The sequence below is a fragment of the Aspergillus mulundensis genome (assembly GCF_003369625.1).
Source record: "Aspergillus mulundensis strain DSM 5745 chromosome Unknown scaffold_7, whole genome shotgun sequence".
Lineage (NCBI taxonomy): Eukaryota > Fungi > Ascomycota > Eurotiomycetes > Eurotiales > Aspergillaceae > Aspergillus > Aspergillus mulundensis.
In genome coordinates this window covers 1,640,784-1,666,112 of record NW_020797895.1, presented here as the reverse complement: position 1 = coordinate 1,666,112, position 25,329 = coordinate 1,640,784, and the positions used below count along the sequence as shown (strand labels likewise).

General features: G+C 52.6%; 7 protein-coding genes across 7 annotated transcripts; 2 read left to right on the top strand and 5 right to left on the bottom strand.

The window, feature by feature from the left end:
• Positions 1-2,954: 2,954 nt before the first annotated feature.
• On the bottom strand, positions 2,955-5,882 carry DSM5745_07326 (putative C6 transcription factor; the record flags this gene model as incomplete). The annotated part of the gene is made up of 1 exon (XM_026749342.1): positions 2,955-5,882. The coding sequence occupies one exon, from the start codon at positions 5,880-5,882 to the stop codon at positions 2,955-2,957; it is 2,928 nt and encodes a 975-aa protein (XP_026602432.1).
• A 3,696-nt stretch (positions 5,883-9,578) lies between these two features.
• On the bottom strand, positions 9,579-11,559 carry DSM5745_07325 (hydrogen/calcium exchanger domain-containing protein; the record flags this gene model as incomplete). Its single annotated transcript, XM_026749341.1, has 7 exons — positions 9,579-9,591; positions 9,647-9,789; positions 9,837-10,073; positions 10,129-10,433; positions 10,482-10,514; positions 10,561-11,508; positions 11,556-11,559. 7 exons carry the CDS (start codon positions 11,557-11,559, stop codon positions 9,579-9,581), a joined length of 1,683 nt encoding a protein of 560 aa, XP_026602431.1.
• Positions 11,560-13,434: 1,875 nt separating this feature from the next.
• On the top strand, positions 13,435-15,122 carry DSM5745_07324 (glycoside hydrolase family 72 protein; the record flags this gene model as incomplete). Its single annotated transcript, XM_026749340.1, has 2 exons — positions 13,435-13,515; positions 13,581-15,122. The coding sequence occupies 2 exons, from the start codon at positions 13,435-13,437 to the stop codon at positions 15,120-15,122; spliced, it is 1,623 nt and encodes a 540-aa protein (XP_026602430.1).
• A 334-nt stretch (positions 15,123-15,456) lies between these two features.
• DSM5745_07323 (putative MFS transporter) lies at positions 15,457-16,930 on the bottom strand (the record flags this gene model as incomplete). The annotated part of the gene is made up of 2 exons (XM_026749339.1): positions 15,457-16,386; positions 16,442-16,930. 2 exons carry the CDS (start codon positions 16,928-16,930, stop codon positions 15,457-15,459), a joined length of 1,419 nt encoding a protein of 472 aa, XP_026602429.1.
• A 215-nt stretch (positions 16,931-17,145) lies between these two features.
• On the bottom strand, positions 17,146-19,457 carry DSM5745_07322 (transcription factor domain-containing protein; the record flags this gene model as incomplete). The annotated part of the gene is made up of 5 exons (XM_026749338.1): positions 17,146-17,164; positions 17,189-18,027; positions 18,079-18,594; positions 18,651-19,332; positions 19,381-19,457. 5 exons carry the CDS (start codon positions 19,455-19,457, stop codon positions 17,146-17,148), a joined length of 2,133 nt encoding a protein of 710 aa, XP_026602428.1.
• Positions 19,458-20,082: 625 nt separating this feature from the next.
• Positions 20,083-21,041, bottom strand: DSM5745_07321 (uncharacterized protein; the record flags this gene model as incomplete). The annotated part of the gene is made up of 3 exons (XM_026749337.1): positions 20,083-20,171; positions 20,217-20,946; positions 20,991-21,041. The coding sequence occupies 3 exons, from the start codon at positions 21,039-21,041 to the stop codon at positions 20,083-20,085; spliced, it is 870 nt and encodes a 289-aa protein (XP_026602427.1).
• A 1,662-nt stretch (positions 21,042-22,703) lies between these two features.
• On the top strand, positions 22,704-24,543 carry yap1 (putative bZIP transcription factor AP-1/Yap1; the record flags this gene model as incomplete). The annotated part of the gene is made up of 3 exons (XM_026749336.1): positions 22,704-23,177; positions 23,230-24,341; positions 24,396-24,543. The coding sequence occupies 3 exons, from the start codon at positions 22,704-22,706 to the stop codon at positions 24,541-24,543; spliced, it is 1,734 nt and encodes a 577-aa protein (XP_026602426.1).
• Between the last annotated feature and the right edge of the window lie 786 nt (positions 24,544-25,329).

Sequence of the window (25,329 nt, the reverse complement as noted above, 5' to 3'; positions counted from 1 at the left end):
GGACATATTTGCTCTGTCTATTGGCGGTTCCATTTGTAAATCTGCTGGTTCTCCGCTGGTCTAAGCAGAGTGATCGAGAAGCTGTCATCGGGTTTGAACATCGGCGAGGTATCAGTCGGTGTGACATCACAACAATCGCCATGAACAGCTGATAATTCTGCGTTTCCAGACTCGATACGCAAACTGCAAATACGGCCGCGCAAACAAGGATATCAATGAACACCAAAAACCCTGTCGAGAGATTCCCACGCCATGGTTCTGAGATGAATCCGGAAGATCGGCATCCACTGAAACGTTTGGTGCTCGCTGCTCTGCTCGACTCGTTCGGCCCACAACGCGAGGAGAAGGGAGAACGATTGATCCTGTGCCTCAATTTTGTTCTACCCGGCAGATGAATTCTCAATGTCGACTGGGTGGACGTGCTTCTTACCGAGAGCTGCAAGCCTGATCAGCTTCAGCTTGTAAGCCACGAGCCCACGATCCCGTCTTCCATGAAGTTTGTGGTTTCGGCTATCTCATGCCCCTTCAATATTGGGAACATGCAGCTAGAATAAAGCGAGATCCTGACGTCCGGAAGAAACGTCCGTCTGAGCGGTGTCTGTCTTATCGCGCTGTAGCGACCCGTTCGGTTGAGGCTCGATCGAGGCGAGCGATTGAGCTTTGACAACTAAACATCGGCCGGTTTTAGCGATGGATCTCAATGGCTATGGGCGATATAGCTTGGGAGACTGACCTGAGTTTGATGCATTTGTCACTCGTGTCTCAAGTCGTGCAACCGGTCGCCTGGCCATCGGGAAGCGGGAGTATGAGATTTCCCAGGAGAGGACAAGGCGGAAACGGGTCGGTGAGAGCAGAGCTGACAGGATTTCGTTGACAGAGAATTAGTTCACGGATCAAGAGATCGACGACTGTAGTGGACTCGAGACCAGAAGGAAGGAATGGAAAAGGGTTCCGAGGAGGGGCGGAGTGCAGGAGCAAGCTTCAGCTAGCCCATGATCAGTTAGCTGGTGGGTTGCTTGATGCTTCGATCTGTTTCGCCACCCAAGACCCCGTACTCTCGCCACTGGTGCATAACCTTATTCGAGCGCATCCTGGTACATGCGGTAGGTATATCCAGCAGCAAGAGGACCTGGTTCATTCCGGGCTCTCTACCAGGTCCTTATCAATTTTCATCGATTATATATACCATACACATGTGAGCACTGGCGTTAGCCTGCGACCTGCCCATCCTATCCCATACGACCAGCTAGCCATAAAAACGAGTGAGCAACATGCCAGCCCACCTGTGCTCCAAAAGACCCAACCGGGAACCACACAATCCCGCTCAGTATCACCTATCTCTCGCGCCATCCAATGAGCAGTACTCCGTACTGCGCCAGCTTTTTCCAATATCCCGCAGAGCAATGCGCCCCTCGTGAGTCGTCACACATTCCCTCGGGCTCTACCTTCGTATCGACTCGAAGCGGAATGCCCGGTTCGGGGCCCCAAAGCATTCGGGCTTTAAGCCCAGCTCAATCCAATCAAATCAGCTTCTAAGCGGACTGGCGTCACACCACGTAGATAGATCATGAGCACCTCAGCACACCGTCCCACAGTCCACACATTGAAGATTACGAAATATATCCTTAGATACCCAGTAGCGACCGCCACTGCCGCCGGCCTCTCAAGGACGAAACTAGCTGAATGTTTGTCAGAGCTACTGAGTACTGTAGTAAGCATCGTGGACCTGCTATTCAGGCGCGTACCACCGACCTCTCAGATCATGAACAAGAAAAGGTGCGAGATGTCAGATATATTGTCCGCAAGGCCAAGGGTTCCGACGCAGCTATCTTAGAAGGGATGGATGAACGATCAACCTCGATGCCTGGGATTGCTGTACGAGCCTGTTCTATGGGTGTAGCTCGGCTGTAGCAGTGGTAGTCTGATCCTCATCACTTAGAAACCCACTCTGTTCACCATTCGCAGAATTTAAATCATAGATCCGCGTCCCGAGCATGTCGCTTGAACTGGTTGAAGAATAGCTTGACTGTAGCCAGCCAAGGATATTATACAGGGGCATCCCTGGTCTAGAGACATGTATTCCTTATAGTCGCGGTAGGCGGCTGGGATTATTAGGGCGATGAGCGCTGTGTTGAGGGTAAGGCAGGGGAGTTACGCGCGGTTGTAAGATTGGGGCTGTGGGCGCAGGCAGGTAGAATTTTAGATCTTGCAAGGAAATTGCAGACATATTTATAAGATATAGATTGTGTTGCACGTCACTATCGTTGCATTCCGCGGGGCGCATAGGGATCTGGACATATTTACCTACCTACAGAGTAAGCTTTGCACGGAGACATGGGATGTGCACGTAGATGAACAAGATAGATACTCTAGGCCTTGTTCCATACAGCGCTTGCACAGACTGGAGGAAAGATTACTACTCGTACTGAAGAAAAGCAAGGAAACATGCAGTAGTCAACTGAGGACCTGATGACAATAAATGGATATACGCGGTATAGAACGACAAGACCCGAACCATTAATGTAAGGTTGGAACCTTACCTGGCAACCACCTGCAACCACTGCAACCGCCTCGAAGCGGACAATATGAGATACACACATAAACATAAAGCCCAGGTAAACAGACGAGATGAACAAGAATTCAAATTCACAGCACCAGACGCCACGCTCAAAACATCCATTCCATCGTTCATCGAACGTGAATCCATCCAAGGCCCGGTTCCGGTCCCCCGAGTCCATCCATGAAAAACCTGAAAAGACTTTTTTGAAAACCGAGCCAGCCATACCCATTCCCAAACATTCGCGAAGCGTGATGATCGTATCCATAGACAAATAGAAAGGACTGAGAGAGATAATAGTACATACAGAGAACATAAGAAAAGGGGTAACTGAGTAAAAGCAAGGTGTGCATGCATGCATGCTATAGGGGTAAAGCAGCGCACTATTCGTCGTCAATCACCGGAATTCCGTCCAGACGGTGCTCAACCAGCCTGTTGGAATACCGACTTCAGACGGCAGAGACATGCCTCCAGCGCCAGAACCAGGAGATGGCGCGTACTCGCTGCCTTCCAGGAAGGCAAGAATATCGTCACCGCCAAGACTAGTTGACCAGAGATGATTGAAGCTCTCCGCGCCATCAATCGTCGCAGGCGGAGAGGCACCAGGGTGCCCGATGGACCCAGGCGGCGGTAGCATCTGGGGGTGATGCGTTGGCGCGGCGGCGCTGATAGGCGGAAGAGACTGGGAGTAAGGTGTTGGTGGAGGCTGAGAGCGAGAATTGAGCCAGGAGTTGATCGGCTGCAAACGTGCTGATGACGCGGGAGCTGATGATGTTGGACCAGGGCCGGGAGGGAGGCCACCGTAGGCGTTTGCTGGTGCGAGGGAAGGGAGAGTTGGAGAGGAGCTGTTGTATTGACCTTCTGGGTGATGCTGGTGTTGATGCTGGAGTGACGGCAGCGAGAAAGGAGATTGAGATTGAAGAGACCGGCCTGGTGGCAGTGGGAGGCTTGGTCGGCGTTCGTCTAGACTTGGGAGCGGTAGACCCGGACTGTTGACAGGGACCCAGGACTCGCGACGGCCGCCTGCGCCATCCAGCGGACCCTCACCCAGATCGCCGGGGTCGCTGCGAATGTGGTTGCTGCCGGTTTCACTGATGTTTGTGGCACGGTCACCGTCTTCTTCGGCGTGAGCATCAGGAAGTTGGTCGTCGATAATACCGAAATCGAGGAACAGCTTCTCCAGAAGCTTGAACTCCTCCAAGCCCCCTCCAGCTCCGCCTTCACGAACGGGACGGATTCCGTTGGCGCTGTGTGGATCAAGTACGTCTGGAGGTAACATATCTGATCTGCGAGAATTACGGCGGTAGTCACGCTTAACCTTGGAGAAGTAGCTGTGTAGGCGATTCAGGGTGCGGAACCAGCCCGCTGCCATCTTTAGGCGCGGCCGCATCTCACGTAGGATACTTAGGACCTTGCGTGATTGAACCGGACCTTGCGGGTCGCCACGATATACCGGACCGAGATCTCCACGAGCTACCGGACCGAGAACGCCGTCAAGGTCCATATGCGGGAAATGAGCCGCGTAGATGCCGACAAATGCGGCATTGTAGATGGCAAACCCGACAAGAGGGTTCTCAACTAGCACACATTGCTCCTGACAAGTTACTACCAAATCCATCAGCTGCCGAGCAGCTGCGAAGAGCTCGCGTGCGCTGTCGCGCCAAAACCCTTCAGGCATCCCAGTCTTATCAACTGGCTCATCAAGAGGCCCAATGGGTTCTGTGCAGCGCACAGGGAGGAATGGTATATAGGAGCGGTGGAGCACGATGACAGAAAGGAAATAGGCCAAGTGCATGACGGTATATGGAGGAAGGGTGTTCTTGTACATGTTGATATGGGTGTCGGTATTGCGGGAAGAGTATTGCAGATTACGGGATAACGCATCCCGGAATTCTGCTAGCGATGTTCGAAGCCGGTAGAAGCGTGAGTCGGGATGCCATGGTGGTAACTGTTCGGTTCGTCGGCCGCCAGCGCACGACCACTTGGCGATACTTCCCCACACGCGGATGATACGGACGGCGCGACTTAGCACCGACTCTTCAGCACCGATTTCCCACCGGTCAATCTCATCCTCAGCAGAGTCTTTCCGTCGCGACACAGGCGACCACGGGCGGTTATCTGAGCCGTTGGGAATAAGCTTCTCCTCGCCAAATACGCCGATACTCTGACGGATACTGGGAATTTGAACGCCTTGGGAGCTGAAGCTTTGCGGACGCCGACCGACCGGGTCACTCAGGCGAGATGTTCGCACCCGCTCTCCGAACGCAAAGGCATTGTCACTAGGCAATTGGATGCCCAACTCCTTGACTCTGATCATTCGTGGGCGGTACTTGCCGCTACTTAGAAAACGGTCGAGGATGAAACATGCCCAAAAAGTACGACGCTTCGTCTCTTGTGCCATCACCTCGTCCGATGTTTGTTCTTTTTGCTCGGGGCGGCGTGGCAGGCCGAACATATCTGCTTCCATCTTCAGGGCTGGTGATCTTGGTACATCTCTAGAATATAGATCGTTTTCCAGCTCGAAAGGTAGCCCCATGGCTTGGGACAGACGGATGGCCATTCCCACATACAGCCAGGCACTTTTGCCACGGCACATGCCCCATTCATGCAAGGCGAGCATAAGCAATGCCTGGACGCGCGTAAGGTCAGGAACGGCCAGACTAGCGCCGTCGACGCCGGCCAGCCGGCTACGCAGCGCTGTCGCATAGTATTCTGAGGCAGCAAGAGGGTTTGATGGGTGCCCTGGAGAGCCGGGCGAATGGTAGGCGGCGAGTTGAGGGTGGAAACGAGCAGTAAGGGCAAGGACGCCCAGAGGAATAAGCGGGTTAGGTGGTGCTGACGGGTTCAGGCCTTGTTCTCGAGGGGGATCTTGATGGTTAGGAAGGGCCGTATTCGGAGCTGAAGGCGACGACCGGCTGCCAGAAAGCTGCCTGACCTGGCTCATAAAGGAGGCGGGATGGAGAAAAGGAAGTAACGTGGCATAGTGAGACTGAAAGAGATCGAGGACGGCCTCCCAAACCTTGAGTGTCAGGATGGATGGATCGAGCGCATCGAGGCCTGCCTTGGAAGCATCTTTGCCCGCGGAGGACAGACCGACGGCCTTGCGAGAGCGCTGTCGCTTAGGACTATCCCAATCCCCATTGCGGTCCTCCCCTTCGGCCAGGGCCGCGATATCTCGTTTGGCACCGCCGACGCCAATGGCAGGCGTCGGGTAAACACAGTCTCGACCGGAGGACTCGCAAGCGCGACAGGTGGTGTCGATACCCGAGTTGACGCACTTGATTTTGCTTCGGCGGCAGCGCGCGCAGGCGATGCTTGACCGCATGATGTGGACCGTTTCTCAGACGGGGAGGGCCCGTCTCACCCAGTGATGCAAAGACGAAGACGAGACAGGGAGCGAGCAGGATCGAAGGACAGGACAGGAAGCTAGCAAACGGGATTGACGGCCGAGGAGACCGGACAATACAGCGCCGGCGACAGCGGTCGCAACACGAGTGGTTCTTGACCCCTTTGCACGCCGCCGCGGTCTCTGTATCCGCCGTATTTCTCCGGTAAAATTCCCCGGGATTCCGATGGGGGCGAGTCGGATGACGGGCGGACGGTCTGGGTGGCAGGAATGGGGGACGGGACTGGGCAGGGGGATGGTACGATTTTGAATGTCTGGCCACGGGCTGTTCGACTGTCGGTCAGTACGACATCAACGGCAATCAGGGAAGCGAACGAAGCGAGCATAAAGCCGCTTGTGGATTTTTCTGGGCTTTTTGCTTTTTCTCTCCTAATCCGAGCCGTGCACAAGAACAGCGAAGGGCAGGGATAGGAAGCAAACAACGAAAACGATGGCAGGAGAACAGCAAGAATCGAAGGAAGAGAAAAAGCGAGACGGGGCGACAATCAAAAATGGAGACAGGATTAAATGGGCTAAGAGACGAGACGGACGGGGTGGAATACCTGAAGTGGGAGCTGAGCGCGGAGTGTGGGGGAAGCGAGTCAGTTGAGCCCAGAGTCGGGGCTCCAGTCAGGCACGCGTCTGGAGTAAGGGACGGGGGGCGAAAGGGAGGGGGGGAAGAGGGAAGAGGTCGAGGCGAGGAAGAGCAGGGGAGGGCGAATAATAAAGAACGAGCGGAAGCGAAAAAGAAAGTTGGGATGCGGTGCTAAAGACTGGGCAGGCTGGAGAAATTGCGGAGAGGCCCGACACAGAGTCCGGAGATGAACTAACAACAAGCGATGAAGCCAGATGAAGCCAGACCAGACCGAGCGGCCGGAGCGTGCAGTGTGGAGCCCCTTTCCGAGTGCCGAGAATGTGATTCTCTTCCTGTTTCCCGGGGCAAACAGTGGTCAGTGTCTGGGACAACTGTCTGCATAGTCGGTGTAGATACACTGTACTATGAGATCCTCAAGACTGCTACCTACAAACGGCATCAGTCTCAAAAATATCCAGCTACTGGACATCCTGATGATGAAGCCCCGACACGGACCGAAGCCGGTTAGCAGCAGCCGTGTGGAACGTCACTTGACCCATTACATAACTTGGCCAAGTGCGACGACTCCGAAGGGTAATCTTATTTATGAATAATCGCTACGAGGACGAGATGAGAAAAAGAAAGGATCTTCCGATGCCATTACATCAGTATACACTTTGGCCTTCGTACTATTGTTGAAGCCTTGTTGAGTGCCCAGAGTGACTTCACTGTGGAGGTCATGCAGTCCATCCCCGCGGGGAAGAAGATCCGACCAGGCTCAGGCAGGCAGGCAGGTCTGCTGGGTTGGACAGGGATCGAATTGGTCCCGACACGGCACTGCATCTTGCCCGACATGGCAGATGATAGGGACAATACAAGTACGATTTATACAGGTAGCAGAGTAATTATTCGCAGCACAAGAACTGTCAAGTCCCATGACCCTCTCAGACTCTTACCCACAAGCCGAGCGTGACCGACTGATCGGAATTGCAGAGAGCCCGGCAACGGAACTTCCCCGCGCATTTAACCGGTCCCGAGGCACCCCCGCAACAGCGCCAGCAGGCCTTATATTTGCAGCCCTGCGACTGGACGAGCCTGCCATGCGACTGTACCCTAATTCCCACACTTAGGTAACATCATGCCTCCAACTACCGTGCGGAATCCGTCAACCGTTACACTGGCCGCTCTCTTCGCCCTCGCGATGGAGTCGCTCTCGGGCTTTCCCGGAGAATCGCCGACCTCGCTGAACTGGGCAAACATAACCGCTCGATGGGTTTCTCCAATTCCATTAATTGATTCTTCGACTTGAAAGAAAAGTGAAGGTCGAGGTCAGGTTTGGGAGGGCGAGGGGAAGGGTAAGACAGCATTCTCGTCGGCACTGCGTCTAGCCGTGCCGACATGGCACAGAGCCCCCTAGCACAGACTGTGCTACGACTGCCACAAATATATCACCTGTTTCAAAGGATCTGCTATGTACGTACGGTACAATCCTGGTCATACCTGGGACTTCTGGACCTCCGGCTGTACTTTCACTCCCCGAGCTGTCCAGCCGAAGAGAATGTGATTCCGGTAAAGGATGCGAAGGCTGCCTGCCCCTGCATCGCCGAATCTCACCTATTGGCATCTTGGTCTCTTAGCGAGCTCTATTATACGACAGGGTAAAAATCCCAGTGGTGGCCACGAGAACGCAGAGTACCGACCGACCTATCCGCGGAATGGCCTCGGGAGAACCTGATCCCCCCTCCCATGCGCTGCACTGCACTGACGCTCACCCGACCCCGGAATTTCTAGCCACTGGCTGGGGGTCATGGGCGGGGTATGCTTCTGCAGCCATGCAGCCCTGGAAAGTGGTCCAATAATGGATGGTGAGATAGAGTTTCGTGTCAGAATGGGGTTGTCAAGCACGGCCATCGTTCTCCAGAGAGGCTATCGCACGTGAAGTGAGATCAAGTCGTGAGGAAAGGGGCCCTTGTTGAAGGGAAGTACAATGGCGGTGGTACTACCGTACTAATGATGATGATGATGACTGGTGGTGCTCGTCTCGAGGTAAAATAGGCACACTGCCGACGGGTTCGGATACCACCCTACTACTCCCTACGCCGAATGGGTATACCTGGCAGACTTTTGCCCTTTCCCCAGCCTCCAAAAGAGAGCCATCAATATCAACAGATCTGTAAACCACATGGCCACAGGATACGGCGAAGCTTCAGTGACGTTCTGCCTCCGAGGTAAGCTTCAAGTTGTCTCACCTTACTCTACGAAGTAGACACGTCGGAGAGTATCCCTTTCTTGCCACCCACTGCCGGAGGAAGGCCGGTTGAGCTCAATTGGAACGTCTTCTTGTAGTAAGCCCGGGCGGACGTCAAGAGTCAGGACGGAGAGGATGCTAGGACCGCAGTAGCTTTCCCCGGGATTCAGTCCTACTCCTCGGGCTCAGCCCCCAATCAACCCATCCAATCCTTCCAGTCTGAACCGGAAATTTAGACGGGATCATGACGCTAAGCTGGCCTGGGCCTGCACTGGGTTGCATCGCCGTCGAGCCACCACCGGGCGAGCTTAGATTGCCGCCCGAAAGAAGCTCCGACTCGGGTTCTGAGCCTCTGATTCGCGGACTTACTTGCAGCGCCGCAGGCATCAGGAAAATGAAATAAGAGGCCGGGCGCTAGGACGGGTTCAGACTTTCGAATTGACGGGCCACCGTGGCGCAACCTGAATCATGAATCGAGTTGCGACTTGCGAGCGAACGACCGGTGTTGTTCCGTGGGTACTAGAACTAAATAAACGCGGCATTCCCTCCGTCCGGGTCCTGAATATTTACCCGATGCTTTACCTTTTAAGCTCCAGTTCCAGGTAACCCTAACCCCGTCAGCTCCACTCGGAAGTGCCGAAGAACGTCAACTCGGGCTAGGACTGCCCGAGGCTGGGCAGAGGATATTTAGATGGACAAAGTAGAGAACAGATCATGATATTAGGAATAATACAGGTATCAATTTGAGAAATGAATGGAGTCAATGGCCAGGGCGGATAAGATTAAAATGACGTGATGATAACGAGCGTATATCTCATCCATAGAACCTGGAAAATCAATGTTAGACGGCGTGTTTGAGTGAGGTCGGGTACTTGTACTTACCACGCAGCCACCGCAATAATGATGTACATCATCATCAACAGAACTCCCTCAAGCCAGTGCGACTTTCCGTCGGCAATGAGATAATTCACCAGGAGCACAGAGACGAAAAGCAAGATCACTTGGAAAGGGTCAAAGTCAAGGGACTACTAAGGTTAGCACTGCTGAACTGATTTAACTGCGAATAACATACCATGTCAGTTTTGCCCATGATCCAGCCGAGCACAACTATGAATGGGAGAACAAGCATCGCAATCTGCATACTCGAGCCAACGGCAACTCCAATTGACAAATCCATCTTGTCCTTGATTGCGACCGTAACTGCTGTAGCGTGCTCGGCGGCATTACCGACAATCGGAAGCAGGATCAACCCAACAAATGTTTTCGAAATTCCACCACGTTGGTCTGTCAGCGCGTCAATAGAGTCAACCTGACTGAGTTAGCTAACTTTGTCTCTTTCAGTCTTTGCCAAAGAGAGGGCATACCATGAATTCAGCACACACGCCGACGAGAGCAGTCGAGACACACAGCGTCAGGATAGCGACATAGATGTGAAGCTGGGGCTCTTCCGGCTCGTCGTCAGGATCCTGCACCGACATTTGGTTGTTCGCGCCTGCCAGCGCAGCCGACATATGGCCGATCTGGGCAATGCCCCGGCTGGCGTCGCCTTCGGACACCTTCTGGCGTATCTTCTCGGCTTTTTGACTCGGCGCGTTGTACATCTCAACGTGCGTACTGAGCTGGAAGTAGAGGTAGCATCCGTAGACGACCAGGAGGATTACGGAAGTGCCTGAAGAGAGGTAAGAATGGATCTATTGAACAAGTTCTGAGTACTGACCTTGTGAAAGCTGAGCAACCTTTGATTTATCCGCTACGCCCGTTAGCGCTGCCCAATGCATGATAGGGTGCGAACATACCATCGGCCCAGACATTGAAAGCTGTTGGGATGATCAAACTTCCTACTGCCAGAGCAAGAAGACTGGCTGCTGTTTGTGCAACAACTGGATTGAAGTGCTGCTCTAAGCGGTTGAGCCCACCAAAGAAGAAGCACATGCCCAAGACCAAGAGAAGGTTAGACAGCATACTGCCGATAAGAGACGTCTGCACAATCAACACCTCATCATGGACCAAAGCGATGATAGCGACGATCAACTCGACAGCGTTTCCAAAACTAGCATTAAGGAGACCGCCGATTGTCTCTCCCGTCCGCAAGGCGATTTCTTCAGTTGCAAAACTCAGCATAGCTGCGAGTGGGATGATGGCGATAAAGTTAACCACGAAGACTGCCACAGGGTCCACGTCGACATAATTCAACGCAATTCCAGCCGGAGCGGCGAGAATAAGGATATTAATCCAGGAGTTCAGAACAGTGGCCTTGAACTGCCCCACTGGCGTGAACTTTTGTTTATCCCGCGGTTCATTCTCAGAAACCTCTGTATTCTCTTCGGTTGAGGGCTTTCCTAAGCCTAGGAATCCTCTCCGCTTCCGGGGTTTGCCTTCTGTTTCATCATCTGGGTTTCCACGAGTCGAAACGTTGATCGGCTCGCCGCTGCTCATCGACTGCTCCTGCTCCGCCTTTTCCATGCTTTCAGGGCGCGCTCCTGATTCGACGGTGGTCCCGGTGCCGGGTGGGAAAGAATCTGAATGAGCAGGCCCTTCCAAGCCCTCTCTTATTTCCCTGTTGCGTCGTACCTCTTCCTCAGGGCGAACAGCGCCAGCAGACGAATATTGCGTCAGGCGACTCTCCAGTTGGATTGAATTCGACCGTCGTGGGCTTCTTCGGAACTTTTTGAAGGGATTGTGTATGGTGGGTTCGCCATCTTGATCGTACCAGGCGAGGTTTCTGGCCTTACTTTTGTAGATATCTAGACGAATCAGAAGGAGGGCCAACGGGTGGACGGAATATGCTCACGCATGCTCAATGCAGTTGACTTCTCAACTATTCAATAGTCTGCGGAAAACATTAGACCGTCTTCATGCTTTTAGATATCTGATGTTCTGTAGATGCTGGAGCATCGTGGTCCAAGCCACATACGTGGGTAACCTCCCACGCCACGTAGCCACCTCCAGTACCGGCATCTTGGGCAGAAAATGGACATGGACGAATAAACGGCAGAGCTGCATACTTACTCTGACTGATTGGGGCGTTGAACGATGGAGCTGTGGCTGATAGGACCCTTAGTCGCTGGATATGCTGCTGCCTGGAGTGGAAAGATGAGGCTGGTTGAGATCTGGATGCCGGAAAAGGGGTAGTTGAAGAACCGTGACGGAGCGATCGTCCGATAAGCGATTAATATGATATCAAACTGAAAGAAAGTAGAGAAAGTAAAATGTAGAGAGCGACTACAAAGAAAGTTAAGAAAGACAAACGCCGCTCGCGTCACTTAGTGGTCCCAATGTCAGGATTCTACAGGACAAGAGTCTGCAGAATGATGTTTGGTGTTGATCAGAATCAGATCGCCCGCTAAGACTTCATGGCGAAGCTTTCTTTGCTTGGCACAACAAACGTTGTCGTGCGACGTGCCCAGATTCAAGAATTCGACTTTGAGCCCAAATCCTCCCTTGCTGCGAATTCTTCGCGTTGACTGGCTCTGAAACCCCTGGCTTTCTCATGTTGACGACGCCGGGCGTCTGATTGGCAGTTGAGTGTGGCTATGCAGTCCCGCCCATACCATCATGATATCACTGGCCTCTGAGATCGATCCCTAAACAGAGGAGACGGTCATGGAGACTTGGACCATGATGAGGTTCGAGAGGCCAAGATCCGATCAAGAGACTATTATATGATAGTTCATGCTGGCAGGAGAAAAGGCCAGAGCAGCAAAGTCAGAGTCCCACTATTCAATTTGTCGCTGCATTCGCTGGAACAGGAACAGGCACGGTCGGCGGGAACCAAACCTACCAAACTCTTTCTTTTGGTCCATTGCGCATGATTTTAAAGCCGTATTCTAAGTCCTTTAGTACCTAGTCTATGCCGAGAATAAATGGTATACCGAGAAGAAATAGAAGATTTGGCGATAACGACGAGTCTCAGCACAAGCATTATTGGCTGAGAGATAAGACCTTACAAGAATCACACCAAGCCTGGGCGTCAGTAAGAGTGATGTACTTACAGTATCCTTACGGTATATGATGTAATTCTGTAACTTTGCCTTGGACCCTGGCCAATAAGGGTCTGCCCAGGGTCTTCTCCTGGGTCTAGTTTCAGATATTCTTAGCAGTCGCCGGACAGTGGCAATCTATTCGATTCTTGTCTGTACAGAGTATCTGGGATAACATGCTACACAAGCATGTACAGTGATGTAGCTCAGAGCCGTTGAACTGCCGCGAAGAAGCAACCTCATTTTCAAATTGGTCATTTATGGCCGCCTGTCCCTGAGACCCTGGCTACTTAAGGGACTCAGGGACCGGACCCTCAGGGACATGTTATGAACTCACCAGGGAACGCCTGAGTGTACAAGGACCGTATTACAGTCCCATTTCATCGCCTCCGCCGTCCCACCCCCGTGCCTTTACTTGGACTCCTTTCCTCCATCCCATCCCAACCTTTCCTTTCTTTTCTTCTCTTCTCTCCCTCGTCCTGCCTCTTCACTTTCTACCCATTCTCCATCAGACGACACGTGTGTTTGTCGTCAGTCACTCGTTGTACTTGATTATATATCCCTCCTTCTCTTTCCTGCTCTCTTTCAGGAAGAGTTGCCTCTTCAAAGCTTGATCTTCGTGATCAACAACTGATTAACTGATCGTCCGTTCTCGACACTCGTTCTCCAGTTTTCTGTTGCTCTTGTACAATGAAATTCTCTCTCGCCCTCGCCGGCGCCGCCCTTACGAGCAGCGCCCTGGCGGCCAACCTGCCCGTTATCACCACCAAGGTAAGACCCGGTCGCTCCGAGATCCCCGAGAGCCGGGACGGGCGCTGACAGGCGGACAACCGTAGGGCAACAAATTCTTCTACTCCAACAACGGCACCGAGTTCTTCATCCGTGGTGTTGCCTACCAGCAGGAATACTCCGCCAACAGCTCGTCCTCGGACAACTCGGACTACACCGACCCTCTGGCCGACGACTCCAACTGCGAGCGCGACATCCCCTACCTGAAGGAGCTGCGCACCAACGTCATCCGAACCTATGCCGTTGACCCCACCAAGAGCCACGACCGCTGCATGGGTCTGCTGGCAGACGCCGGCATCTACCTGATCACTGATCTGTCCTCGCCCAGCGAGTCCATCAACCGTGCCGATCCTGCCTGGAACGTCGATCTCTATAACCGTTACACCGGCGTTGTTGATGCTTTCGCCAACTACACCAACGTCATCGGTTTCTTTGCCGGTAACGAAGTCTCCAACAGCAAGAACAACACCAACTCGATTGCGTTCGTCAAGGCTGCCGTGCGTGACATGAAGGCCTACATCAAGAAGAACCACCGTGAGTCCCTGGTTGTTGGATACGCCACTGATGACGATGCCGATCTCCGTGCGGACCTGAAGGACTACCTGGTCTGCGGTGACGAGGATAGCCGAATTGACATGTTTGGATACAACATCTACGAATGGTGCGGTGAATCGAGCTTTTCCACTTCTGGATACGAGGAGCGCACCAAGGAATTCGAGGACTACCCTGTCCCTGCTTTCTTCTCCGAATATGGCTGCATTGACCCTCGTCCTCGCAAGTTCACCGACGTCCCCGTCCTGTTCGGCCCCAAGATGAACGACGTCTGGAGCGGTGGTATTGTCTACATGTACTTCCAAGAAGCCAACGACTATGGTCTGGTCAGCGTTGATGGCGATGAAGTCAAGACCCGGTCTGACTTCTCCTACCTCTCCAAGGAGATGCAGAGTGTCACCGCTACTGGTGTGAACAGCAACTCCTATTCTGCCACCAACACTGCCATCCCCAGCTGCCCTGCCGTTGGCAAGGACTGGGAAGCCAGCTCCGACCTTCCTCCTTCTCCTAACGCCAACCTCTGCTCTTGCATGGAGGACACTCTGACCTGCAAGGTGAAGGATAACGTCGACGAGGATGAGTACGGTGAGATCTTCGACTACATCTGTGGCATCGACGACGGCACCTACTGCGCTGGTCAGGCCGCGAACTCCACCACCGGAACCTACGGAGCGTACAGTGTCTGCACCACCAAGCAGCAGCTTTCTTGGGTCATGAGCCAGTACTACAAGTCCCAGAACAGCGCCGATGCTTGCGACTTTGACGGCCGCGCTGAGACCGTTGACGCCTCGGACTCTAGCAACAGCTGCAAGAGCCTGCTCGACGAGGCTGGCGACAACGGGACCGGCAACGTCACCACTCCTGACGGCGGTGTTGGCGGCGACGCCTCCGGCTCTGGCTCTAGTGCTGGCAGCGAGACCTCTGATGGCGCTGCCGGTCTCGGACCCCGTCCCATGGCTGTCTTCGTTGGCAACTGGCAGCTCGGTGCCTACATCATGACCAGCGCTGTTGCTGGTCTTGGTATGCTTCTTCTGTAGAGAGATGTATAGGATTGATATACTTGCGTTCGTGTTTTTTTTTAGTACATAAATACTCAATTTATGTTGTTTGTTACCTTAGCCTTTTAACTTCCTATGTTCTATCTGTCTAAGATTCTATTTATTACTATATATATATATGGGTACCGCGCATCAAGCCGATCCAAACGTCCAATGCAAGTACCAAACAAGACATAACTCGTAAACCCTAAGTCTTCTCAGGTATCGGAACCCTCCTCTCCACCCATCGCTGCATATCAATCCCAAACCGCGCAATAATCAATACAAGCACTGCCCCGATCAGTGTTAAAAACGCAGCTGTTCACAAGCACAGTTAGCTCAATCCAACCACCGCAAGCACTGAGAAGGAGACAGGATGCATACAAATCGTAAACGTCCACCCAACCCCAATCTTCTCAACCAACGGCACAACAAGCGCACTCGCCCCGGCCGAGAAAATATACTGCACGATATATTTCCCCGCAATGACCTCCGCCCGATGCGCCGGCAACGCCTCAGCCGCATACGTATTCAACCCATTGAAGCTCCCCATCAGCCCGACGCCGCCCACAAACCCCGCAATAATGGGCACGGGCATTCCGCCAACCTCTTGGTCCAGCGTCCACGCGTAGATCAGCGTTGCGCCGGGCAAGACGAGGCTCAGCATGACCAGCCCGGAATTCAGGCGGTCCTGAGGCAGTCTGAACCCGCGCCGCGCGATGTACTTGTGCACGGCCCTGTCGGATAAACGGCCTCCTAGCACGCTGCCGATCAGGAAACCCGAGCCCGGGGCGAGGTAGAACAGACCGCTTACGAGCGCGGAAGTGAGGTTGAAGCGTGGGTTGAAGATTGTGCGGGCGGACGAGAGCAGGGCGTAGAGGTATGTTGATAGGAGGCCGCAGGTTAAGAAGGAAAGGAAGATGTTCGGGTATAGCCAGAGTCTGAAGACGCGGAGGGGGTTGAAGACTTTGAGGGCGTAGCGGAGGGTGATCTGTTTCTTTTTTTGCTCCTTCTCTGTGGAGGGTTCTTGTTGCACCTCTGGCACGAACATCAACGACAGCACCATGCCGAGCCCGGCCATTGCGGTCTGCAGCCAGTAGATGTACCGCCAGCTTGTGAAGGTGACGATTATGCCGCCGATGCAGGGGGCTGTACCAGCCTTGTTAGTCGGTGTCTGACACGTGGTTAATGGAGGGGGTATACCAATCGCAGGGCCAGTCACAGTTCCCAGCATGAATAATCCCACGGCCGTCCCTCGAACTTCCTGTATACCTCGTCAGTCCGAGGTTCCAACCAAATCTCGCCAAAAGTAGACCTACCGGCTCAAAAATATCCGCCAAAACAGTTTGCCCGGACACCATAAAGCTAGTTCCCGTAAACCCGCCCAAGATTCTACACGCCGTAAACCACCCCATACTCCGGCTCCCCGCCGTGAGCCCGCTAGCTGTCACAAGCACCGCAACAGCAATATTATAGCTGACGCGGCGCCCGATGAGGATTGTTAGTGGTCCCCAAAGGAGCGTCGAGAACCCCATGGCCAACAGCACGCCGGCATTTGTGATATTGAGTATCTCGGAAGTTGTGTTGAACTCGGTTGCGATCTCGGGCGTTGCTGGTAAAAGCGCTGTGCTGGAGAATGTTACGGCGAGCGTCATCCACGAGACAATGAAGAGAATTATGTATTTGCGCCATCTTGGGAGCGAAAAGCCGGGAGAGTTGTGAGTCGGTGTTTTCTGGAGGGAATTGGGGGTAGTGGTTCCCGGCGTTGAGCCGGTGCTTTCGACGGCGTTCTTTTCAGTGTCCTCCATTGTCGAAGCCTGAGATCAAAGTTGTATCATAAACTGTTATCAAGGCAGACTTGCATTCAAATATCAATTGCCATTGGGCATTCAGATAGCGGATTCTTTTCCGTTCGGCATGCCGGGCTTGGTGCCGAGGGTTGATATCAGGAGTTCGGCTTCCTGCGCCGAAGTGTATCGTGCCAGCTACGATGAAGATCAGTTAGCGGTTATCCTGAATATACTCAATACAAAAGGTAAAACCTAAAGAAATGTGTATATGCTTACGAAAATTCATGCCCTGAATATAAACCTTCCACATGATCCATGAACGTCTCGACCGGGTTCAGTAGTCCCAAATCCAGATCAGACTGTGCCAGAAAATCCTGCATTGTGGGTTCCATGAATGCCATTGCAGTAGTAAAACCTCCTGCTGTACGGTCTGGAATTTGACTTGGCCCTTGTTCCGGCAACGTAGTGGTAATCGTCGGGGTATGACTGTAGTTAAAGTTGGGCTGATTGTAGGTCGACAAGAGATTGGGGACGGAGCCTGCAACCGTGGCTGGGACTGAGGTCTGCTCGTATCCTGCTGGCCTCTCAGAAGGGGTTGACGGAGTTAATGGCGCAGAAGGGCCAGCTGCAGCCCCAAACGGCCCCCGACTTTGACTCTGGCCCCCACCATTCCTACTCGTACATCTACTGGCAACTCCCCGGTCTGCCCTCCAAGGGTCAAGACACCCTCTCACGCTCTGAAGGTTGTGATAGAACTCGCTTGCCGCCAAATTCCCATTCTCACTCATATTCGCCAACACCTCAAGGCTCGTTTCGAAGGCATTCAGATCTGCAGGACTACCGAGAGGCAGCGGCACAAATGCAGACATAGCGAGCACGAGCGATGCTGAGAAGAGATAATGCGCATGAAAGTAACCGAAGACGGGCAAAGAGCCGTTAATCCACTTCGTGAGGATTATCGAGTGGGAATGGCGGGCGGCGTGGATACAAGCTTCGCCGAGAGTTTGAAGGGGCTGGGATACGGTTTCCTGAGGGGGGTTTGGGGAGGACGTGGTTGAGGTTTCCGTGAGTTTGAGGAGATGTAGTAGAGTTGGCCGGGTGGTTAAGATGACACACTATTCGCTGTTAGTAATGCCGCCATAAGACAAATGGACGAGTGAGCGTACCTGATTGAAAGCAAGATGTATGGACGTAACCTGCTTTGTATTCATCTCGGGATCATCAACGTTTAGTCGTAGATGCTCAGGCAACGTATCAACCCAGTTCTTCAACGCTTTGAGCAACTTCTGCACCCGTTGCAGGAACGTCTCGTTATACTTGCGTCGACTATAGACCTTTGCCGTCGTCTCGCCGACAATTCGTGCGAGGTTAATGTTGGCCTTGAGGAACTCCACGTCTGTGAATTGCTCATCGTAAGTCTGATTCGGCAATGTGCTTGACGGCATGTCGAGGTGGATGTCATCGTCTAGTATTTGTGATGGTAAGCCCATCTTCGACGCCCACATACGGTCGAAGATATAGATTGTCCACCAAATTCGCACGCGGTGCTGCCGCTCAACGGGATCAATGAGTTGGGATTCAGGGATGTTGTGGTTTAGCCCTATGCAGAGGCCGAGGCGCATGGCACTGCCGATGAGGACGTATGCTGAGTGGCGGCGGTTTAGGTAGTAGGAGAATAGGGACTACCTCGTCAGCATGCTTGACTGTTGGGTGGATGGGGTGAAAGTGGGACACATACCAAAAGTAATAACGTCTCCAGGTGCGTAATGCTCGTCCTCTCAGGCAGTACCTGCACGAGACTCAGACTCCTCGCAAAGTAAGACGTCCCCGGAACCCTACTCCCGGAAGCCGGCTCACTGCGCATCGAATACGCCTCTCCAAATGCAAACAACGCAAAGAATTTGCACTGATTAACTGTGCACTCAAAGTCGCCAGTCCGATAAATCTCCTCCAGTTTGTCTAGGGTTGATTTTCGAAGCAGCACATGGTACACGCAGCTAATCTGGCGAATTGCGATCTTCACCAGCAGCCGCGCCTGCTGGAGACTCGGCCATCGAATCTCGCCAGCATTTGCGAGGGCAATGTTCTCTTCTTTGACGTACTGCGTGCGTCGAATATGTGCTGTTGCATTGCTGCCCGTTAAGAACTGGCGGAAGCGCGTCGCGAACGCCGTACAGGCGGCCTCGCCAACGAATATTGGTGGCGCCGACGGGTCATAGGCGTGAAACCAAGCCCGGTCTCCGATTATGGGATTTCGAACGCTGGTGCTATTATCATTTTCGTTTCCCGCTTCATCTTGCCCGTCTGGACCAAGGCGGGTATGGTCGGCTTCTGGACCTGGACGAGCCTCGGGCGTGTTCGCCGAGGATGCTGATTGCGCTCGGAGGCGTTGAATTTCAGCCAGTATTTGCTCAAGATAGCTATTGACATCAGTATAAGCAGGGCAAGACTGTAACAGGTGTCCATACCTTTCGCTAACTTTGACTTGACGGTCGCGTGCCGGGTATCGGCACTCGTCAGCGCAACCAACGAGGCGACATTTCATGCATGGCTCATCACCAGAACACTTGATTTTGTGAGAATGACATCTTTCGCACCTAATGACGAGAGGAATCTATGTCAGTAAAATGCAGCATCCTTGAGAGACCAGCGTACGCAACGGTTTTCCTTCGTTTCACTGCTTCGCCAGGCGAATCGGCGGTTTGGCTATGTCTTCTGCGATTCATTGGTCATGCTGCTTATCATTGGCTGAAATCAAAATTACAGCTGAGATCACTAATCAAACTGTAGGGCTGAGTCGGCTGACGTTAGTTGTGCAACTGGAAGATGTGAGAAGTTCGGTGACGATGCAGCGGAGATTCGGCGTTTTATCGCTACGCCGAGCCAAACCTCAGACTGCCCAGGTGCGAGTCTAGAACCGGATCTTAAGCATTCAAGAGAGCCCAACTATATTCTCGATTTTTTTTATTGGTATAACTAATAAGAATACTGCTACACCGACCGACTTTTGACCTACAGACATCAGGCACAGTTGTCACCACTCTTGGCATTATGTACGAGCATGGCCGTCAAAACTATCTGCCACCATATCTGGTTAGCGATGAAACATAGAAAGAAGCGCGCAGGAGACAGTGGATGTAAACAATGGCCGTAAATCATCAACTGAACCATCAATAATTATCCTCTTCCCCCTGCTGATAGACGTGTCGCGACCGAGTAGGATCTTTGCGCATCGTTTGTCCCGATCCGGTAAAACCAACTAGAAGTATTAGCACCGACTCTCGAAAGACGTGGGAGGACATACCTCGAGCATTCACACCCTCACCAGTCCTGAACATGCTGTCCTTCCGCCCAATCTTGGTCTTGCTGGCAAAATCCTTCCACTTGTTCTTACCCGCCTCGAGCTCCTTGTTGGCCTTGACCTTCCGCGCTGCCTTCGTAGGGCGCCCAGGCCCGTCGCCGACCTTATTAGGGTCCTTGCGTGCCTGGTTTGCCAGTGCGGGGTTGATATCTGCTGCGGCCGAGATGACGCTTGCGTGGGGAGGTTGAGGAACTGGGGAGTGGTTTGAGCTGCCTGGGCTTCCATCAGCCTTGCGTTTTCGCGAGTCACTGTTGGAAATGGGTTTGAGATCTTTTGCAGTTAGGGATTCCACCGTCCCATATGACTTGAACGAGACAATGTAAACGGGGTTGCTGGACGAGCCGGTGATGGAAGTGATGCGTGCCGGGTAGAACGAATTGTCGCCGGACACCCAACGGGCGAGCACATGCTCGTTTACGGAGAACGAAGCGGGTGCGGAGTTGGAGTTATCATCTGCTTGGTCGACTGCCGGGGCACGATAGCTGGGCTTTGAGGCGTAGTCGTCTCTGGAGCCTTTTGATCTTGTCGGAGCGGTGTATGGCTGGGGAGCGGCAGGTTTGAGCTCGGCGATTGATGTTTCAGTGAAGTTTATAAGTTCTTCCAGCTCAGCTTTGAGACTCTGCAATTCCGTGTTATCTGGGTCTACCTGCAAACTAGATTGAACAGTTTCAAGCTGCGGCGGTTAGATGCGCTCACCATATCGGGTGGCTGACTCACCTGAAGCTTGAACTCCTTTACCTCAGCCTCCAGGGCTGCGACGTCTGACATGATGATACTAGCAAAGACGAAAGGGGCGGAAAGCTTGAGTGGGTCGGATAGCTAGCTTAGCTGGTGTTTGACTCTGCAGTCTGCACGCGTGTCGGTCGGAGGAGTCTGAGATTCGCGCCGGGCGGTTGGCGAGTGCGGCACGTGATCCGCCACATGGTCACATCATAACGGAAACACGGGGTACGGTGTAGAACTGTAGATACGGACTAGATCCAGCTAAATCTGAAACGAGGGATCAAAGCTACGTATGTACACTACTAGCTATTGGTATCTAGGCCAACCGTCTATCAGCTCATTCCCAAGATTAAGCGAACACGAGAAAACTGGCTTCTCTGGAGTCGATGTATGACGAACAACCTTGGAATAATCAAAAGTCCTGCCCGGATGGGGTGACATCCGGATCGCCCTACGGATCCAAAAAGTCCGACTTGATCGTGAATCGTGAAGATACGGATGAAGGATTGGATCCCGATGAGTCAGACTTGAGCCCAGAATCGCCGAATATCAAATGAAATGCGTCTCACCCAGGGATCCTAGTCCTGGGATGTTCGCAAAGCGAAACCTCACTGTCTGACCGTCAAACAGTCAGCGAATGAAATGGAGCTGTGGAATCCTCGTGCTGGATGAAACTGAAAGCAGCCCACTGATTTTCCCGCCTTCTTCGCTGCTTTAGCCCATCATGATTGGCGGTCAGCTATCAAAATGTGGGCGATCCAGAGTCACGGGATCCTGCCGCGCATCCGAGAAATTGGGGTCTGATAAGATGAGGTTGGTTGAATGATAAGAGATGAGGAAACAATGAGTGGAATCATGCCAATCGTATGTAAACCAGGGTGTAGATAGAGGCAAGAAAAGGGCGAGAGCTGTGAGGACTGGAAAGGAAGTCTGCGATAACGGAGCATGAGGCTGAATGATCGTCCTCTAGCAGAGGAGAAATCGAGAAGGTCGCAGAATCGACCCTCCGGCCTGATTTCTAAGCAGCGCTGTCGGGTTTTGCTGGGCTTAAAGCAGCACCAGCTGTAAGAAAATACCACTGGCTGTAGCTGGCCGCAGCCAATCAAAGACACCAATTCCTGCCGCCGCTTTACGACCGCCACCCCCCGTGACTGCATCCTGCATCGCCGTCCCCTCCTCAGCCTGCTTCTCGCCTCCACGTTTCTCAGGCCCTCCTCGTCATCTCGTCCGATATTGACCAACAGAGTGGCTCTTTGTTTGCGTCGCTGTTCAGCCAACCATCCATAGTTGCCTCGAGGCACTAGTCTATCCTTTGATTCTTTTTCCAACCTCACATCTCTCTCTTCCAACCCCTCTGCCTGCGAGGTGTCTCACCACTTTTGCCGGTCAATTTCAACAAAGTGTTATTCTATCCTTGTCACGCTTTTGACTCATCTCAGCGCTGAGGACAAACGTACTTCAGATCTTTTTCATTAATTGGAATTGCTTCATCAATACTGAGTCATTTCTACCTGGTGACTGAGCATTCTTGAGTCCTTTGGTGGAGCACTGCCACTGCCATTAGGTCCAGCCTCGCAGTTCGATCTTGTTGTCCACATCGACCCTGCGAACGGGCGGGAAGCCCGATTTGATTGACAGCTACGTTATAACATCAGCTTTAGCTTTCATTTAAGCCTCGCCCGAACTGCACACACTAGCATCTTCGCAATGGCCGACTACAACGCTCTGTACCAGCACGGCCTTTACCTTTCTCCCGATCAACAGGACCTCCTCCTTGCCGCCCTCTCCTCGAACAACCCGCCCTCAAAGCAGAAGCAGAATCCTCAAGATCCGGAGATTGGTTCAAATTCAAACAACACCCCGGGTCAGGCGTCTTCAGGAAGCTTCAATGCATCCCCAGCATTTGATGGTTCTCACCAGTTCGAGAACCTCAACTACGACGAAAGCCCTTTCCTTGATTTTAATCCCGAACTTGAATGGGACTTTCCCGGCACCGAAAATTTGATTGGCGAGTTACCCGGGAGCGCAACGTCAGACGATCACGAGGTCGGTGACAAGCGCAAGGAATCCGACAGCAGCAGCGAAGCCCACGGAAAGAAGCGAAGGGAAAGTGACGATAAGAGCGATGACAAGGCATCGAAGAAACCAGGAAGAAAGCCGTTGACGTCAGAACCGACATCGGTATGTATAAGCACTTACTGGTGAGAACTGCGATTGCTGACGTTTCTGGTAGAAACGAAAGGCACAGAATCGGGCAGCGCAACGGGCGTTCCGTGAGCGTAAGGAAAAGCATCTGAAGGATTTGGAAACGAAAGTGGATGAACTACAGAGGGCGTCTGATGATGCCAATCAAGAAAATGGGTTGCTCAAAGCTCAAGTGGAACGTCTGCAAGTCGAACTTCGCGAGTACCGGAAGCGTTTGTCATGGGTGACTCAAGGAAACGCCCTTTCGGCCATCAACTCATATCCAGGCAACGCCAACCGCATGTCTGGTCTGAACAATAATGATTTCATGTTTGACTTCCCCAAGTTTGGTGATCTCCCTGGCGGTCGTATCTTCAGTGGTTCGATGGCCAAGGCAAACCAGAACAAGAAAGATGACGCTCCCATACCTGGCGTTCTTCGACACTCTCCGCTACAAACAACAAATGGCCGATCTTCTAACACAGCATCGCCCAGAGACGCCACCCCGAACAAGCCCGCCACCGCATCTCCCATCACCGCAAACGGACATCCGAACAGCTTCTACAAATTCCAACAACAGTCTGGACAAGTGCACGATACATCCAACTCTGATTCTCCCTCTTCGTCTTCGGACTCGCACCGGTATCTCTCATCCAGTGGCACCTCTCCGGAGCCCAGTGTGCAGTCTCCGGATAACCAGCACAAGGACTCTCATGACGGGCACGCTTGCACTATCGACGGAGAAAAATCATTCTGTGCCCAACTGGGCATGGCATGCGGTAATATTAACAATCCTATCCCCGCTGTGAGACACCGGAGCGAAAGTGCCACGGGCACGCCCAATGCACCCCAGAGCACGGATAACACAGAGAACGTTGCTGGGATCGACTTTATGGCCCAGCAGAATGGCGGCCAATTTGATCCGCTGCTATTTGGGGACTGGCGAGAGCCTCAAGATGCTATCCTGTCGCAAGATTTCAACACGTTCTTTGACGACGCGTTCCCGTTGCCTGATCTCGGCAGCCCATCGCACAACCTCACAGAAGCCGGTACAAACGCCCAACCAAAGAAAAGCATACTTGAAGTCATGGATAACAAGATGGATGAAGAGGTTGTGCCTGGTGAAGACAAAGCTCAAATGCTGTCCTGCACCAAGATTTGGTATGATCTACACCCGCTATCGCTTAACAAGCATATACTGACATGGCTCTTTAGGGATCGTCTGCAATCCATGGAGAAGTTCCGCAACGGGGAAATCGACGTTGACAACCTGTGTTCAGAGCTGCGTACAAAGGCTCGGTGTTCGGAGGGCGGCGTCGTCGTGAACCAAAGGGACGTGGATGATATAATCGGCCGCGTTTAGTCGGTCCTTCGATTCGTTTGACCAACAACCATGGAAATATCTACTTCTCAATACGCACACGGACACGCACGATATGATACCTCGATGATACTTGGAGTAAAGGATACGATGCGGGATTCTAGCTGTTTCGTTTTACTTGGGACGCACAACCACAATTGCGACTTGAATTCGGTGCAATTAATGATTTATGGATACTTTTTTCCCTGCTCTTTTTCTTTCTTTCGTTAAGCTTTCTTGATTCTAGGTGACTGGGCGGTGAATCTGACACGCAAAAAGTGGTCTAGTCTATACCCCACCTCGATTTGATGCCTTGCTGGGGAAGGAAAACATCGTCCATCACCTTACTACTGGAGTTCCCTCGGCGAAAATGCACAGGAGAAATACATATTGGAAAAATAGGGCATCAGGCGCTCGCGATCGTTTATACTCAAACCCATCCCTTCCCGTGGTTTTTGAGGATGGTGCATGTGCATTTTGACATAGTCTTACGGCTGCTTTTGTACTCGCTCAAGTTATGGTACCTTTGATAACATACTTCCTTTTTCACTTGACTTGATCTCTTTGCCCATTATGCGCGCACAGCATGTGTATTCTTCGCTTTATATATATGCTTCGAGCAATTCTCAACTCCTGAAGATATACATGATCAAACCCGCCAATGTAAGCCACGGAGTAAGTATATACACTCCCGGTTTGTCATTGGTCGTCATTGGAAATTAATTTATCATGCAATTATCGAAATCTTTAATTCTATTTCGGTTGGCCGGGAGGATGAGGTCGTTCGGC